General features: G+C 35.2%; 1 protein-coding gene across 1 annotated transcript in view; it reads right to left on the bottom strand.

The window, feature by feature from the left end:
• The window catches only part of CSPP1 (centrosome and spindle pole associated protein 1), a 203,204-nt gene that overhangs the window by 77,752 nt on the left and 109,174 nt on the right, over positions 1-16,278 (bottom strand). Inside the window, exons 14-17 of the mRNA XM_042782168.1 lie at positions 12,846-12,975; positions 10,541-10,688; positions 6,512-6,664; positions 3,381-3,493 (exon numbers count right to left, since the gene is read on the bottom strand). Of these exons, the coding sequence (XP_042638102.1) occupies positions 3,381-3,493; positions 6,512-6,664; positions 10,541-10,688; positions 12,846-12,975 (544 nt within the window). The remainder of the gene's footprint in view (positions 1-3,380; positions 3,494-6,511; positions 6,665-10,540; positions 10,689-12,845; positions 12,976-16,278) is intronic.

Below are 16,278 nucleotides of genomic sequence, written 5' to 3' on the forward strand. Positions count from 1 at the left end.
GGAAGGAAGATGGGGCAATCTACTTCTGTAGTGATACTGCCTCGGAAACCCAAGGAGGGGTCACTATGAGTCAGGTCCGACTTGATGGCACACAACAACAACAACATTATTATTACATCTCAAAATTCCTAGGCTTGATTAGTATCGTGATACAATAGGTAAATTAATATTTTAGTATTCAATCATTTTTGTATGCAAGAATCCCTTCCCTAGAATGCTATCTTTCTTATCTAACGGAAGGATGATAGGAAAGGAATTAAAACTATTAGGTATAAGAGGATTAGGCCACAAGGATTCATCTCAAATTCCTCCCAGAACCTGTAGTGCTGAGGACTCTGGGGGAGTATCTGAAGGTGAAGTCTAAGATCTGAAGGGAAGAGGATCCTAAGAGATGGTCCACATTCCCCAAGAGCAATAGGGAAGACCGGCAGCTTGGGGACTAGGTGTCTGTGATTCTGGTTTAAGGTTATCAACAGATTTGAGTTACCCTTAAGTATGGCTGCAGGATCTCTGGTGGCTCAATGATTAAGCATGCAGCTGCTAAAGGTCAGCAGTTTGAACCTACTAGCTGCTTTGCAGGAGAAAGATGGGGTAGCTTGCTTTCATAAAGATTCCAGGGAGCAAAAACCTCACTGCTGTCAAGTCAGTTCAATCATAGTGACCCCTCATTGGGTTTCCAAGGTGGTATCTCTATGGAAGTAGATTGGCCAATCTTCCTTCCATGGAGTGGCTGGTGGGTTTGAACCTCCAGCCTTCTGGATAGCAGTCAAGTGCCTTAGCCACTATGCCACCAGAGCTCCTCCTTGGAAACGCTATATGGTAGTTCTACCCTATCTTACAGGGTCACAATGAGTTAAAATCCATTTGATGGTAATGGTTTAAGTGTGACTATACACATGTTTATTGGTCTCATCTGCATTTTGTCTAGTTATATCTAGAGGCTATTCTATCTAATGCTATCAATCTTTTGAGCTATGAGAAATTTAATCTTCTCTAATATTCTTACATGCTTCCATGACTTTACATGCTGGGGCTTTTTCCAGCACTTCTTTGTCACAACACTATTACATAAGCACAATCATAATTTGTGTATTTAGGATCACATAGTGTACATGCAATCACTCCTTCAAGTACAAAATACCTAGAGAAAATATCATTTATGATCTATACAATAAAATCTCATATTTAACACTCAGCTCCTACCCCATGAAGTTTCTTCCAATACTAGTAGTTTTTCCCAGAGAGAATAATTTCCTAGAGATCCTAGAAATAGTAATATGGTATCTACAGATTTGGAAGACTTGGGTTTAAGCATTGGCTTCACAATTTCCTAGCTCTACTACTATGGGCAAGTATCTTAGTCTGAGCTTTAGTTACATGTCATAAACTAGAGAGAATAACACCTTCCTTGGGACATTTTGAGGTTTAATAAGCTACTATATATAAAAGTATCTCATAAACAATAAAAAGTTATACAGTTGTAAGATTTTCCTCCCCCTGAATTCTACCCTAGACTTTGCTAAGACTTAGTAAGTATCCAAAAACCAGACTCACTGACATCAAATGGATTCTGACTCATAGAAAACCCCACTGGGTTTCTGAGGTGATAATCTTTACAGAAGTGGATGGCCCCATCTTCATTCTGTGGAGTGGCTGGTGGGTTTGAACTACCAACCTTCTGATTAGCAGTCAAATGCCTTAGGCACTGCACCACAAGAACCCCTTAGTGGTAAGTATAATAGGGCCTATTTAAATATGTAACTTGCTGTCATTATGGGCAGTACACCACATGAGCCTTCAAGTTCAAAAGGTGACTCTGTGACCCTTCAGTCTGCTGCTACATGGCTTCAGTGGGCAACATCCTTGACACTTTTAATGCCACCCTCTAATATTCAGTAAGACACTTGCCTGCTAACCAGATGGCTGGCGGTTCAAACCCACCAGCCACTCCTTGGAAGGAAGGTTGGGCAATCCTACTTCCGTAGTGATACTGCCTCGGAAACCCAAGGAGGGGTCGCTATGAGTCGGGTTTGACTCGACGGCACATAACAACAACGACAACAACACATTCATTCTAGCAACCCTTAGAAAGGCCTTTCCACCATTCCCACTGTTAACACTCTATTGAAATATCTCTGCTTCCTGTCTTTTCAATCCTCAAAAAATACATTCCAAACATTAATACCAGGTCAATCATCCTTAAAGACTATGTCCATTATGTTTCTTCTTAATTTAAGAGTTCACAAAAATTAGGATTAGAACAATGATATAGTTACACTCCTTAGAATAATCAACCATGGGAGATCAGAATGGGTTATCTGCATAGGGAGATATCTCAGAGGGCAGGTATGCATAGGAAAGGATACAAGGGAAAGGTAACCAGACGGAGGAAATGGGAAGAGAGCTATTACAGTATGGGGACTGCAATCAATGTCATTTAACAAAATGTATATGAATTGTTGAATGGAAGATGAATTTGCTCTGTAAACTTTGACCCAGATCACAATAAAAGAAAAAGAAAAGAAAGCACATGATGTGTTTGAGGGAAATTTGTGTAAGAAGAATCTGTTTAAGAGGTTAGGATTAAACTGGATATCCTTAAATGTCAGGCAAAAAAAAAAAAAAAACCTACTACCAGTTTTCAATAAAGAATAATTGCATGTGAAAAGTCATATCAAAGGAAGATTAACCAGGTCATAGCATTAATCTGATCCTATGATGTAAGTGTGGCTATATGAGAAAGAGGGGGTAAAAAGAAATGAAACTATAAGTTCTTTATGAGCAAGGATCTCATTCATCTCCAACTCAAACCCTAGTATTCAGCACAAGGGTGGACAATAAACCCATGTGCTTAATAAACACCGATGTTCAAGTGTCTTTACTCTGGTCATTTTCTTTACTTTAAATGCTATTTGCTTATATATACAAATAGAGAAAGTAACTGCAAAACGTGACTATCATACACCTAGTTTTTATATTTACAATCTGAAAGGTTTAGTCAAGAATATAAAATCATTTGGAAGAAAATAAGATTGACATTCTACTAATTTATAAACATCTGGAAAGATTCATTCAGTGCCTAATAGGTGAATATTTTAGTAATTCAGTTTTTAAAATTTCACATTCTCTATTTTAACTAATCAATAATTTAATGAAGTTCAGAAAAGATTAAGTCAACTGTTATATTTAACATGTCTATTTCCTTTTTCAGATGTAACAGACAGTAATATAATTTTAGTACTACCTCTATCTGGTAAAAATTAGTATTTTAGATAATGACATTAAGAATTTAGGCTTTATCCTGTAGATATTTTTACAAGTTTAGTTTTAAGAAGGTTTATTAGAATTCTATGAATTAGTGAAACTAATAAGCATTTTACCTGAAAACGAAGAAAATTCTTATATAATTCTTGCTGTTTAATCTGAAGTTCAGTTGGGGGCTCACCAAATATATTTCCCCGAGCAAATGGAGAGCTCTGTGTTTGCATATAACCTTGAGAGAGACATTTTGCAAAAACATACCATTAGCCAGTGCTTAGAAAATATAAAGATTAATGAAAGAAGAGTTTGCTAATAAATTTATATTTTAAAAAACTGTGCTAAGTAAGAAAGTCGAGAAGTTAAGGTCAGAAGAAGAGGCCTGAAGATCAGATGAAGAGTAACAAGAGGGGGAAAAAAAAAACTAGTGACACTTAAATAAAATGAATAGCTGAAATATCATACCATATCTACACCTGAAAAGACCATGGAAACGTGTAAAAGCTAAGGAACTCTTGTTCCAACAAAGGTTTTCTTAAAGTAAAACTTTCAGAGAGAAAAAAGTATACATTTAAATTCTATGTATGTGAATATTCTCTTAAGAATAATGTTTAACCATATGTTAAACTGTATTATGTGTGAGTGTGTATATGCATATATAGATAAAATTTCTAAAATTATTTTAAAGACAAGTAATTTCAAAAGTCTTCCTATCCATAGTTTAAATAATGGCGAGAAATTAGCAAGCTAGTTATAAAACATTTTTACAAATTAGATGCGTCTTCTAAGCATTACAACAGTTTTTGCTTAAAGATTCAATCAAGTTAATGGGATATAAACATGAACAAAAAACATTTTATTACCTATTACCTATGAATAATATTAGCTATGCTTGGAGAGGTTAAAAAATTATTTCATAATAGCAACTTGAAAAACAATTATACCCTAGGTGTCTCTTTGAATGTAGAAAGTAAAAAAAATTGTTATTTAAATTTAAGCCTCATATACTTTTTTGTATTATTTTTGAGTTACTGACTCATTCCTTACAGTATCAATCTAGACTCATTCCTTACAGTATGAATCTAAAGTGCATACTTATCTCACTTGTGTAGTTTTATGAACACTGACAGCTTTGCAGTTTAGCTGAACTTCAGGTCTATTTTGCCTTTGTACTTAAATTTACTAATAATTCTCTCATCAGCAGAAAACCAAACCAACAGTTAAACATTATGAATGTTCTCTTCTACTAAAAAATTTTCCTACTGAATATGAACTAAATTGACATCTTAATGGTTCTTTTAAGGTTTATGACGTGGTGAAAAAGCTGATTAGCAAAATAAAATTGAGTGGTAAGTTTCATTTTGATGAACACTTATTCAAAACATATGAATGATTTGGGGCAATTGAAGAAGGAAATTATTAAATTCAGAAAAGTTAAGTCCTTTTAACAATAGGTAAACTATAAAAATAAAACCATAAGGAAGTACTTGTTCTATATGAAGAACATGGATATGTATCTAGGAATCATAATGAGCCAAATCAGTATTGAACTTCATAGACTGCAGCTCACCTAAGAACCATGAATTAAGAGAAGAATGAAAATTACAAAGCGTCTCAAAAGCAACCCAAAAAGGGACTAAACACTAGAGGAATGAACCTTAAACACATTCAATGAAAAACATTCACTTTATTCTATAGCATGAAGATCTCAATACAGATACTGGAAAAAGCAGTAAATGTAGAAGAGAAAAATAATGAGAATCAGAAAAAAGCTGAAATTTTCTTAGTAGTAATGACATGAAAAGGCCTTTTGATGTCCCCATTATTGTTGTGTTGCCATCAAGTTGATTCCAACTCATAGCAACCTATAGGACAGAGTAGAACTGCCCCATAGGGTTTCCAAGGCTATACATCTTTATGGAAGCAGACTGCTACATCTTTCTCCCACAGAGTAGCTGGTGGGTTCAAACCAGTGACCTTTTGGTTAGCAGCTGAATACTTAACCACTGTGCCACCAGGGCTCCTTTTGATACTTCTAACTGCACTTTTAATTATTACAGGTTCGGAGTAAGAGATAAATTAAATAAAATAATGTTATCAAAATAAAAAATGCCAACTTTAGTACCCCAAGATTCAAAACTTGATCTACTGGTAGAAATAATTTTGGATCAAAGAAAGAAAGCATTTTTCTCACAATGAGAGATTAAACAGTGGAATAGGCTGCCCAGGAAAACAGCAAGCAACCCAACTCTGATGTGTTCAAAAAAGGCTGCCAAGGATTAAAAGATGCAGGGCTAGTGACTCCTGTTACAGTTCCCATCTATCTAACCTGCCTGCTAGGGTTTTTTGGCTTTTTCTCTTTTTTTTTTTTTTAAATAGGCTGGCTCAGGGATATTTTAGAATGACTTCCTAATGCCAATTTCTTTTCTAGTCTAAAATTAAAACTTCTGTGAAAGTACAAAAGGAGAATTTTGTGATAAATTAATAGCTACTTATATAGGCATCAAATTTTAATGCTAGGTAGCCTATTCTTTAAACCTCCTTTTGACTTTTAAATATATATCACACTATATATATATACATATATATAGTATAAATATATATTTTAAACATATATCACATTTTCATATATACTTGATAAAGAAAGCTGATGACAACTTTTCCTGGCAACTCATAAAGAAATATACTGAATAAATTCCAATTGATAGGACTTTTAATTAAAGGATGTTATTTAATTGCAAATCAAAGATATTCCCAAAGGTTGGGAAAGGGGGATGTGACCAGATACTAAGTAAAATTTCTAATTACCTCATTCCTATGCACACTGTGATTTTACAAGGCAGATAATTACTAAAACAAGCAAAAAATGAATTTCACTGTACAATTTACCATACCACACCTTTTCACTAATTCAAATTGCTATTGGTATAATATGAAGCAAACTATGTATATGTAAAAATAGTACTTGATTTTAAGAAATATCATCCCCTACCAGCAAAATAAAAATGTTAGCAGCAGCTAAAGCAAGTTACAAAGCTGAGAAGAAATACACAGCCTTAAAAAGCAACCTGTATTTCCCTATTCAGTTTCAAAAGACCCATGAAGAAAAGGTATCATGAACAGCATGAATAACATGTTGTGCTTCCTAACTCAAAGTAACCAATTCTTAAAACTGTAATAAGAACTTTGTCAGAGAATAGAATAGAACAACTTTAGAACTGTTTAAAAAAAAAAATAGAATGTGATTAAAAACCTGAGATTTTATTTGCAGAATCTTCTAGGTTTTCAGCATTTGAAGTGGCTAAATTTTGCTCTAGAGATACAACAGCCCTTTTATCTTCATAGGTTCTTGCATCTGGGTTATGGTAGGCATCTATATTTTTTCTGTGCATCCTATTCAAATCAGCTGAGAGGGAAAAATAAGCCATTTATTTCAATAAACACATTTTTATAATTGTGTTTAATACATTTTCTTAAAATAGGGAATAATTATCCAGCTTTGGTTTTAGAACTACAAACTCTGGAGAAAAAAAAACAATGGAACAGAGCTAGGAATGAACCAATGACGTCTTGTTGCTCTGAAAACAGAAACAAAATTACCAAAACATATAAGAATATTGAAAAATAATAATAACCCTGAAAAATAAGCTTAAAATTAGTTGAGAAATTAAGGATATATAAATTCTTGACAACCCATAAAAACCGTATTTGTAATATCTAAGTTATCTCAGAACTTGCAATTTAATAGAGAAAAACATAACAGTAATTCAAAATAAGTCATAGTGAAACTTATTGAACATCATTAGCTCTACTAATGGAAAAACATAATCATACAATGTAGGAGTTTTTAAATGTATCTAAAAATTCTTTGGCAATTGTCCCTCAAAATGTGACATTCAATTCCTCTCCTCCTGAATGTGGGTAAAATTAGTAGCTTACTTCTTATGAACAAGATATTGTGGAAATAATGATATATGATTTCTGAAGCTACTTCATAAAAGACATTACGGTGCCCCACCTTGCTCACTCTCTTGAATCACTTGCTCTGATGAAAGCCAGCTATCATATCATGAAGATATTCAATAAGTCCTATGATAAGGCCTACATGACAAAGAATCGAGGCCTTCTGAGCCATGTGAGGGAGCCATACTGGAAAATAATCCCTCCAGCTCCAGTCAAGCCTTCAAATGATTGCAGCTCTAGATGGTATCTTGACTGCAATCTCATAAGAAACAGTGAGACAGAATTACCCAGCTCAACTGCTCCCAAATTACTGACCCACAGAATTGCAAGATAGTGAACATTTATTTTAAGGTATCTTTAAGTTGTGAGGTAATTTGTTACACAGCAATAGATATCTAAGATACATGGCAAAAATCTGCACGTGCTCAGCCTATATGACTAGGAGACCAGAAGAACTAGATGGTGCCCGGTTACCACTATCAACCACTTGGAAAGGGATCAGTACAGAAGATCCTGGATAGTGTCCTATAGGGTCGCTATGAGTCAGAAACAACTTGATGAGTGTGTTAAGCAGTTACAGATGAGAAAATTAAACTAATTTCCTTAAAGACAAAAAGCCAATAAGTGGCAGAGCAAGAAATCTGAACTCAGGCAATGAAACTCCAGGTTTTAAGTATGGCGTACTAGAACAGATTATACTTTTAGATACATGGTATGGCTCAGATGTAAAAAAAGACAATGAAATAGTGATGATCTCTATTGTGGCAATAGTAAAAACAAAAATGAAGAAAATTCAGGAAACACGGAAGAGGCATAATCTATACATGAGGCTTATTAACTTACTGGATATGAGAAATCAAAAGGACTCTGTGCTTATTTTATTTAAAAGTTCAGAACTGTGATCTGAATGTTAAAGTTTGGTATTTCAGGTTAGGTATAAATAATCCACTGAACATCAGATACAGAGATGCAGAAGACAGGTTAAAATGAAGTAAAGGAGTTTTGAGAGTGGTCAGGACTTGAGAAAAAGATTTGAGTATCATCTATAAAGAGGGCCTAAGGAGTATTATAGTCACAGAAGAGATGATGAAGGACTGTATGGATGAAGGAGAGAGTATTCTAACTCAAGGAACACACGAGGCCAGAAGACAGTCCTTAAAGTAAAGATCATGTACACACACCTAGCAGAGTCTAGCCTGTTTCTTAATCCACACCCAATAAATGTCTGCTGAAGAGAGGATGTACAGGACTTAAAGAACTGTCAACTCAGCTCAAAGTGGATTAAATTAAAAATTAGGACATAAATTACTTTTGAAAACATAGATCAGTAGAGTGTTGAGATCTGAAGTTACATTATTGAAGATTAAATAATAAAACAGTGGTGATAAACGGCAGCAGCAAACACAGACTACTTTTTGAACACATTTTGTAAGATAATAACAGGGTCAGAACACAGTTTTTCATTTGTTTGCTGTGTTTATACAAACTATTTTATGAGTCAATTCAGAGAGGTAAGCCAAATTTTCAACTCTGGCACTACTAGCAACATATATTTCAAAATTAATCAAATGTAAAATATATACACTTACAGAAATCATAGTATTTAAGATAAGTAAAAATCTATGGGTAGTCTATAAAATAATGATCACAAAGTTTAAAATATTGAAATTATAAAAATTATTTTTCTAAACAAAAAGGAATATAAACTAAAAGTGAATAAAGAAAGATATTTGGAAAATCCCCAAATATTTGGAAATTCTAAAAACATACTTCTAAATAACCCATGGTTCAAAGAAAAAGCATTCTTGGCATAAAGAAACCTAAACATCCCAAACTCTGTTGCAGAAGGCAAAAGTGATATTTTTCCACTTCTAAAACAGGACCCCAAAAGATCTAACTTATTCTCCCCAACCCCTGAATCCTGTTTGTGCAGCTAGAAGTGGAAGACTCCAAGATGGAGGAGTGACACAATGGAAAAGGCCTGGATCCCTGAATCACCACATCCTGGAGGAAAGCCACTCAAACAGCAGTAGAATGTGACTTAAGTGAGAAGGAAACTTATCTTGCCTTAATTCTCTAAGAATCTGGAGTTATTTGTTATAATACTTTTCATTCATTACCTAGACTAATACTTTTACTTTAATAAAAGGAAATATTATAGCACTACCCATATATACATAGGGTCACTAAGAGTCAGAACTGACTTGACAGGAGGTACCTAACAACAATCCATAAATGAAAACAGATCCAGTGTTTTTCTAATATGCACTTAAATAAACATTTAACTATTGAAATAAGAAATAGTCATCTCTATGTCACCTAAAATCATTTATAAAGAAAGAACCACGAGTTTCAATTTTCTAGGGTATGGAGGAAAGTACTCATCAGATAGACAGGAAAGGAATACATTCTTTGACGAAAAAAAAAGAGTGATCTTATTAATGTAAGTAGACCTCAAATATATCTATCTTATCAAAGAATGATATTTAACAAAGAATCAAAGGCATAACTCATAAGAACCCTGATTCAATATTCAAACAATCTTCTGACTCCATCATCCAGCTATCACTACAATAATACCTAAAGATCAACATGAAATTTACTGTTTTATCATTTTAATACATACTTTTCTATCACCCTCTCATTTTTCACCAAATAACTTTCAAAAACCCATTATCTTTGTTCTATTTTTATTCTGCTTGGCTAAAAGCCAATCAGAGACCATCCTAATATATATAATATCTTTTATAAGCCTATGTTTTCAAAGTCTTTGGTGTATGACAACTAGATCAAAATTTTTTGAGTACGCAATTGAAAGGTAAATCAACATAATCCTGCAACATGCTGCAGAGGTTCCTGATATCAGGTCTTTTTGTACTTTTCAAGGAGTCCTGCCAGTGGGCAGATATATCACATATACGAACTAAGCACAACATCTAAACCACCATTCCAGATCACTTACTTTTAAGATCTCTTCTTATCAGCTAAAAACAACAACTTATTATACTAGGAAACAAAGAAAATATTCTAACTACCAGTGTAGGTAAAAATTTGCCAATTAGCATGAATTTTTCCTCTACAATTGGGTTTATTATCATCAAAGGATGTAAAATCCGTAAAAAAAAATAAATGAATACTATCTAAAGAAGAAAGGCTTTCTCGTCGCTGTTATATTCATCATTTTTTTGCACTAAGCTACATATTAAGAGACTTGTTTTACAGACTATAGTTCCCATTTTCTTCTATTCTTCACTCTTTTTAAAAGTTAAAAATAATTGAGTTTATTTTAAAAATCAGCAACTCACTGGAATTAACATACTTATCAAATTTCCTTTTGCATCCCTCAGAGGCGCACCACCTCCACCTTTCCCCCAAGGATTATAACTTCTCATTTCAGCTTCTAATTTAGCTTCATATTCTTCTTTTTCTTCACGTTCTTTCTTCCTTCTTTCTTCTCTTTCCCGAATCTTGGCAACACAAGAAACATTCACTGTAAGTACTGTTACAAGTATTCTGATACAATAATACCAGACTTTATTTTTATTAGATGAAGGTACATTATTTTTCAGTACACTTGACAGTTTGAAATTTACAAATATATGCAGATGCTCAATTTAAAACTACTTCAGTGGCTAAAATATAGAGTGTTACTCCCCTATATCATGCTATAATAGACCTTTCCAGTCACTGCTACCACTTTTAAATGAACCAACTACTCCTCCACACCCCAAACTCTCCCTGAACCATTATTTAGGAAAACCTAAGGTTTCCCTCCTTAAACCTCACGTTAATGGTCATGTGGACCATTAAGATCTCCCCACTTTCCTTTTTGATACAACCTGTCCTAGAAACTGCCCAGCCACAAACACTACTCCCACCTCACCAGATCTATTTTTAAAAAACAAAAAAAACAGTTACTGGACAGTTGATTACAACTCATGACTACCCCATCTCAAAAACTCACTGCCATTAAGTTGATTACAACTCATAGTGACCTACATACGATTTCCAAGGCTGTAAATCTTTACAGAGGCAGATTGCCTCATCTTTCTCCCATATAGCAGCTGGCAGGTTTGAACTACTGAGCTTTTGGATCACAGCCCAGTGCTTCAACCACTATAACCACCAGAGCTCCTTCTGAATATCCCATCTATGTCAAAATAGAACTGTGCTCCATAGGGTTTTCAATGGCTCATTTTTCAGAAGTAGATCATCAGACCTTTCTTCCAAGGAACCTCTGGATGGACTTGAACCTCCAACTTTTAGGTTAGCAGCCAAGTGCACTTATCATTTGCACCACTCAAGGGACCCTAGACCTACCCAATTCCGGGCCATTCCCAGAATTCAGAGAAGCTGAACGTTCGAAGCTTAGTTTAGGTATAACTTTATGAAAGTGTATAAAACAAATACATTCCTATCATTACCAACTATAAGCACAAGGTTGTTCTCTAGAGACATGTGGATATGGAACAAACAAGTATGCACATTTTAGAAAGTCACTTTTAAAAATATAACCATATGCATAGAAAATTTAAGCAACTTTTCACTCCAGCAAGGCCAAAGAAGTCATCAAATACATAAAACAGACTTCCAGTGTTAGAAAATCTAGTTTTGTCAAGTGGTGGTTTTAATTTGCTCATACAAAATTTGACAGAGTTAGACTTTTATTTGTAGAATCTTAAGTGCATAAAATAATGTTGGTAAAGCTGTAATTCTTTAAAATTCATCTTTCAAATGGTTGGCCATGTAAATGTTGAACAAAAGGAGTTTTAGAAGAGATGCAAGTGGAATTTTAAAAAAAGCATCTCAACTGAACATGTAGCCACAAAGATTAGAACACTGGGAATCATGTTCAAGCTCTCTTTCTTATTCCCTATATTCAATTCTTGTCAACGTCTGACTCGGGGCCTCATTTCCTCTTGCCTGAACTACTTCAATAGTTTAGTAAAAGGTTTCCCTGTCACATCTCTTTTCCCAACTGCCTACACCTCAACCAGATCCTTCCTAAAAGGCAAATTTGCTCACATCAACTAATCCTTTGACTTTGGGATTTAAAATTTCATGCCTTTGGCTATTCACTGCCTACAGGATAAAACTGCAAACCACTAAAACAGTCCTTCACAATCCAGCACAGTCTAACTCTACAGTCCCATCTCCTACCACTCCTTTATATGCACACCAATTACATTCCCTAAAAATACTAGCAATTTCAAATCTATTGAGCAACACCCAGCTAAAATATTAAATACTATGTGAAGCCCTGGTGGCATAGTACCTAAGGCACTTGACTACTAACCAGAACGTTGATGGTTCAAACCCACCAGTCACTCCTCGGAAGGAATCTACTTCCATAGAGATGTCGCCTCGGAAATCCAAGGAGGGGTCGCTATGAGGCAGAGATGACTTGATGGCTCATAACAACAATAACGTGAAGCCCTCTCCAACTGCCTCAAGCAGTTATTCTCCCTTTCTTATGCTTCCAACATCATTCCAGTTTACCACTTCAACACTTACCACATTGAATTATAATTGTTTTCTTTCTCCCCTGCCAGATTCTGAGTTCTAAGAGACCACTGTGCTAATACATAAGGTATTCAACATTAAATGAATGAATGAATGGATACCTGTTGCTGCAAAGCTTCTTGGTAAGACTGAAGTGACTGTTTTGAAGGCTTTGGTTTATCTTCAAAAAACAATCCTGAATTTACTACTCGATCATACATAGTTTTCAGTTCGTTCTGTCCAGCTATGTTCCTACATCAAATACACAATTAATAATTGTAATCCATATATGACTGTACAAACAGAAGAAAATCCAACACTCCATTGAAATACTATGGCATATAAATAGATTTAAAAATTGGAGGGACATTTATCCATAAATCAAAGAGAAATTAGTGGGTACTTCCTAAAATCTCCTTCTGATCATCCATGGAACTTTCAAATTTACTAGATCTGTCTTTTCATCTAAGTGGCAGTTACATGGGGTTAATACTTTTTTGAATGTATAGAATTCCTAACACAGGAGAATTCCCTCAAGTAACAAATATAACAAATGATTTTGCTAACATATGTGGTACAATGTAATTACTTCCTAGCCACTTCAAAAATGCTATTGTTAAAAGAAAGCAGAAAGAAGGAAATAAAAGACATTAGAGAAGAAATAAACAAAACATAGACTGAAAAACAACAGAGATCAATTAAATCAATACTAGTTTCTTTTAAAAGATCCACAAGATTTACAAGCACTTCACAAGACTGACCAAGAAAAAGAGAAGGCTCAAATTATTAAAATTAAGAATAAAAGGGGGAGCATTATAATTGACCTTAAAAAAAATTTTTTTAAGACTATAAGGGAATATTATGAAAGACTGTATGCCAACAAATTAAGATGATCTGGATGAAATGGACAAATCTCTACAAATGCATAAACAATCAAAACTGAGTGAAAAAAAAATTAGAAAATGTAACAAGAGATTAAATTAGTAGTCAAAAACCTTCCCACAAAGAAAAGACCAGGGCAGCTGGCTCCACTGGTGACTTCTACTCAGCATTTAAAGAATTAATACTAATTCTTTACAAACTCTTCTAAAAAATAAAGAAACACTTCCAACTCATTCTATTATTATCCCAAGATCATACAAGGACATCAAAAGAAAAAGAAACAGCAACAACAACAAAACTACAAACCAGTATTACAAACCAGAGGAAGCTCTGGTGGCATAGTGCCTAAGGCATTTGACTGCTAACCAGAATATTGGCAGTTCAAATCCACCAGTCACTCCTCAGAAGGAAGACTGGGCAATCTACTTCCGTAGAGATACTGCCTCAGAAACTCACTACGAGTCGGAATCAACTCCACAGAAGTGAGTTTGGTATTTTTTAGTATCTCTTAGAAATACATATACAAAAATGCTCAACAAAAAATTAACAAACTGAATCCAGCACAATATAAAAAGAATTATATATCCTGACAAAGTGGGATTTATTCCAAGATTCCAAGGCTGATTTAATTTCTGAAATCAGTCAAAGTAATATACCGTATTAATAGAATAAAGGACAAAAAAAAAAAAATACATGATAACCTCAATAGACATAGAAATAAACTTTTGATAACATTCAATACTCCCCTTAGATGGAAAGGAAAGAAGTCCTAAATAGCCAAAGCAATATTGAAAGAGAACAAAGTAGGAAGCCTCACACTTTCTGATCTCAAAACTTACTATACAGCCACAGTAATCAAAAATACCCTGCATCTGGTACAAGGACAGACACATTAACAAATAGAACAGAACTGAGAACCCAAAAGTAAAGTCATTCATCTCTGGACAGTTGATCTTTGACAAGGGGTGGGAGACCAGTCAATGGGACAGAGATTGTTTCTTTAAGAAATGGTGCTAACAAAATTGGATATCCATTTGTAGAAAAATGAAACAGGATCCATATCCCCAAAACACACAAAAATGAACTCAAAATGGATAAAGACCTAAATTGAAATTAAAACTATAAAGTTCCTGGAAAATAACATAGGAACAAAGCTCAAACCAAAAAAAACAAACTCACTGCCATTGAGTCAACCTAGCGACCCCCACTGGGTTTCCAAGGCAGTAAATCTTTACAGAAGTAGATTGCCCAGTCTTCCAAAGAGTGGATGGTGGGTTTGAACCGCCAACCTCCTGGTTAGCAGTCAAATGCCTTAGGCACTACGCCACCAGAGCTCCTAAGAGGGACAAAGCTAGGGACCATAATTTTGGCATTGCCAAACACAATTAAAATGCATAATCAACAGAAGACAAACTAGGTAACTGGAACTTCCTAAAATTTAAATTCTTATGCTCATCAAATGACTTTACCAAACGAGTAAAAAGAGAACCTATAGACTACGAAAATATTTTTGGTAATGACATATCTGACAAGGGTCTAATCCCTAAAATATATAGAAAATTTCAACCACAAAAAGACAAATAATCCAATCGAAAAATGTGCAAAGGACATGAACAGATACTTTACCAAAGAGGATATTCAGGTGGCTAACAAACACATGAAGAGATGCTAGTGATCATTAGCAATTCAAGAGATGCAAACCAAAACTACAATGAAATACCATCTCCCCTGTGCAAAAATAGCACTAAGGAGCTCTGGTAGCATAGTGCGTAAGGCACCTAACTGCTAACCAGAAGGCTGGCGGTTCAAATCCACCAGCCACTCCTCAGAAGGAAGATGGGGCAATCTACTTCTGTAGAGATACCACCTCTGAAACCCAAGGAGAGGTCGCTATGAGTTGGGTCCAACTTGACAGCACATAACCACAACAACAATCAAAAAAACAGAAAATAACAAATGTTGGAAAGGTTGTGGGGAGATTGGAACTCTTATACATTGTTAGTGGGATTGCAAAATGGTACCAAGACTATGGAAAATGGTATGGCACTTCCTCAAAAAGCTACAAAGAAAAATACCTTATGATTCAGCATTTTCACTCCTAGGTATATATGCTATTCATTGATTCGAATAGACATATGCATACCTGCGGTGCAGTAAATTACTTAGTGTGGCTTTTCTACTCATAAGTCTTTGTAAACTCCAAGGTGGGATTTGCTATGAGCAACTGAGGAGCTCCTGATTGCTAAAGCTGTCCACCTGGAGTATTTCTATTGGGAGTGGCACAAAACAATGTTCTGGGAGGTTCCCACTCTCTCTCAGGTGCTTAGAGTTCTGAAGCTATGATTGGCTAGTTTGACCACTCTGCCGGGCTCAAAAGGAGGCCTCCTAGAGGCAGAACTCTCTCTGACTGCTGGTTGAGGAAGGCGTGCTGCTGAAAGACAGGGGCGCTCCTGAGAGACACATGCTGCTGGGAAAGAGACACAAGAGACACACATTGCTGAATAAGACACTGAAGGACATGCACTGCTGGGGGAGAGACTGTGAGAGACTTGGCTGAGAGACGGTGGGCTGGGAGAGAGACTGAGCATTTTTTCCTGAACTTGAATTGTAGCCTGGTGCTTCCCTAATAAACCCCATAATCTGTGGGTTCTGCGTGACCACTGCAGCAAATTA

Source organism: Orycteropus afer, unplaced genomic scaffold (assembly GCF_000298275.1).
Source record: "Orycteropus afer afer isolate SDZICR_OR568_19922 unplaced genomic scaffold, OryAfe1.0 scaffold00252, whole genome shotgun sequence".
Classification (NCBI taxonomy): domain Eukaryota; kingdom Metazoa; phylum Chordata; class Mammalia; order Tubulidentata; family Orycteropodidae; genus Orycteropus; species Orycteropus afer.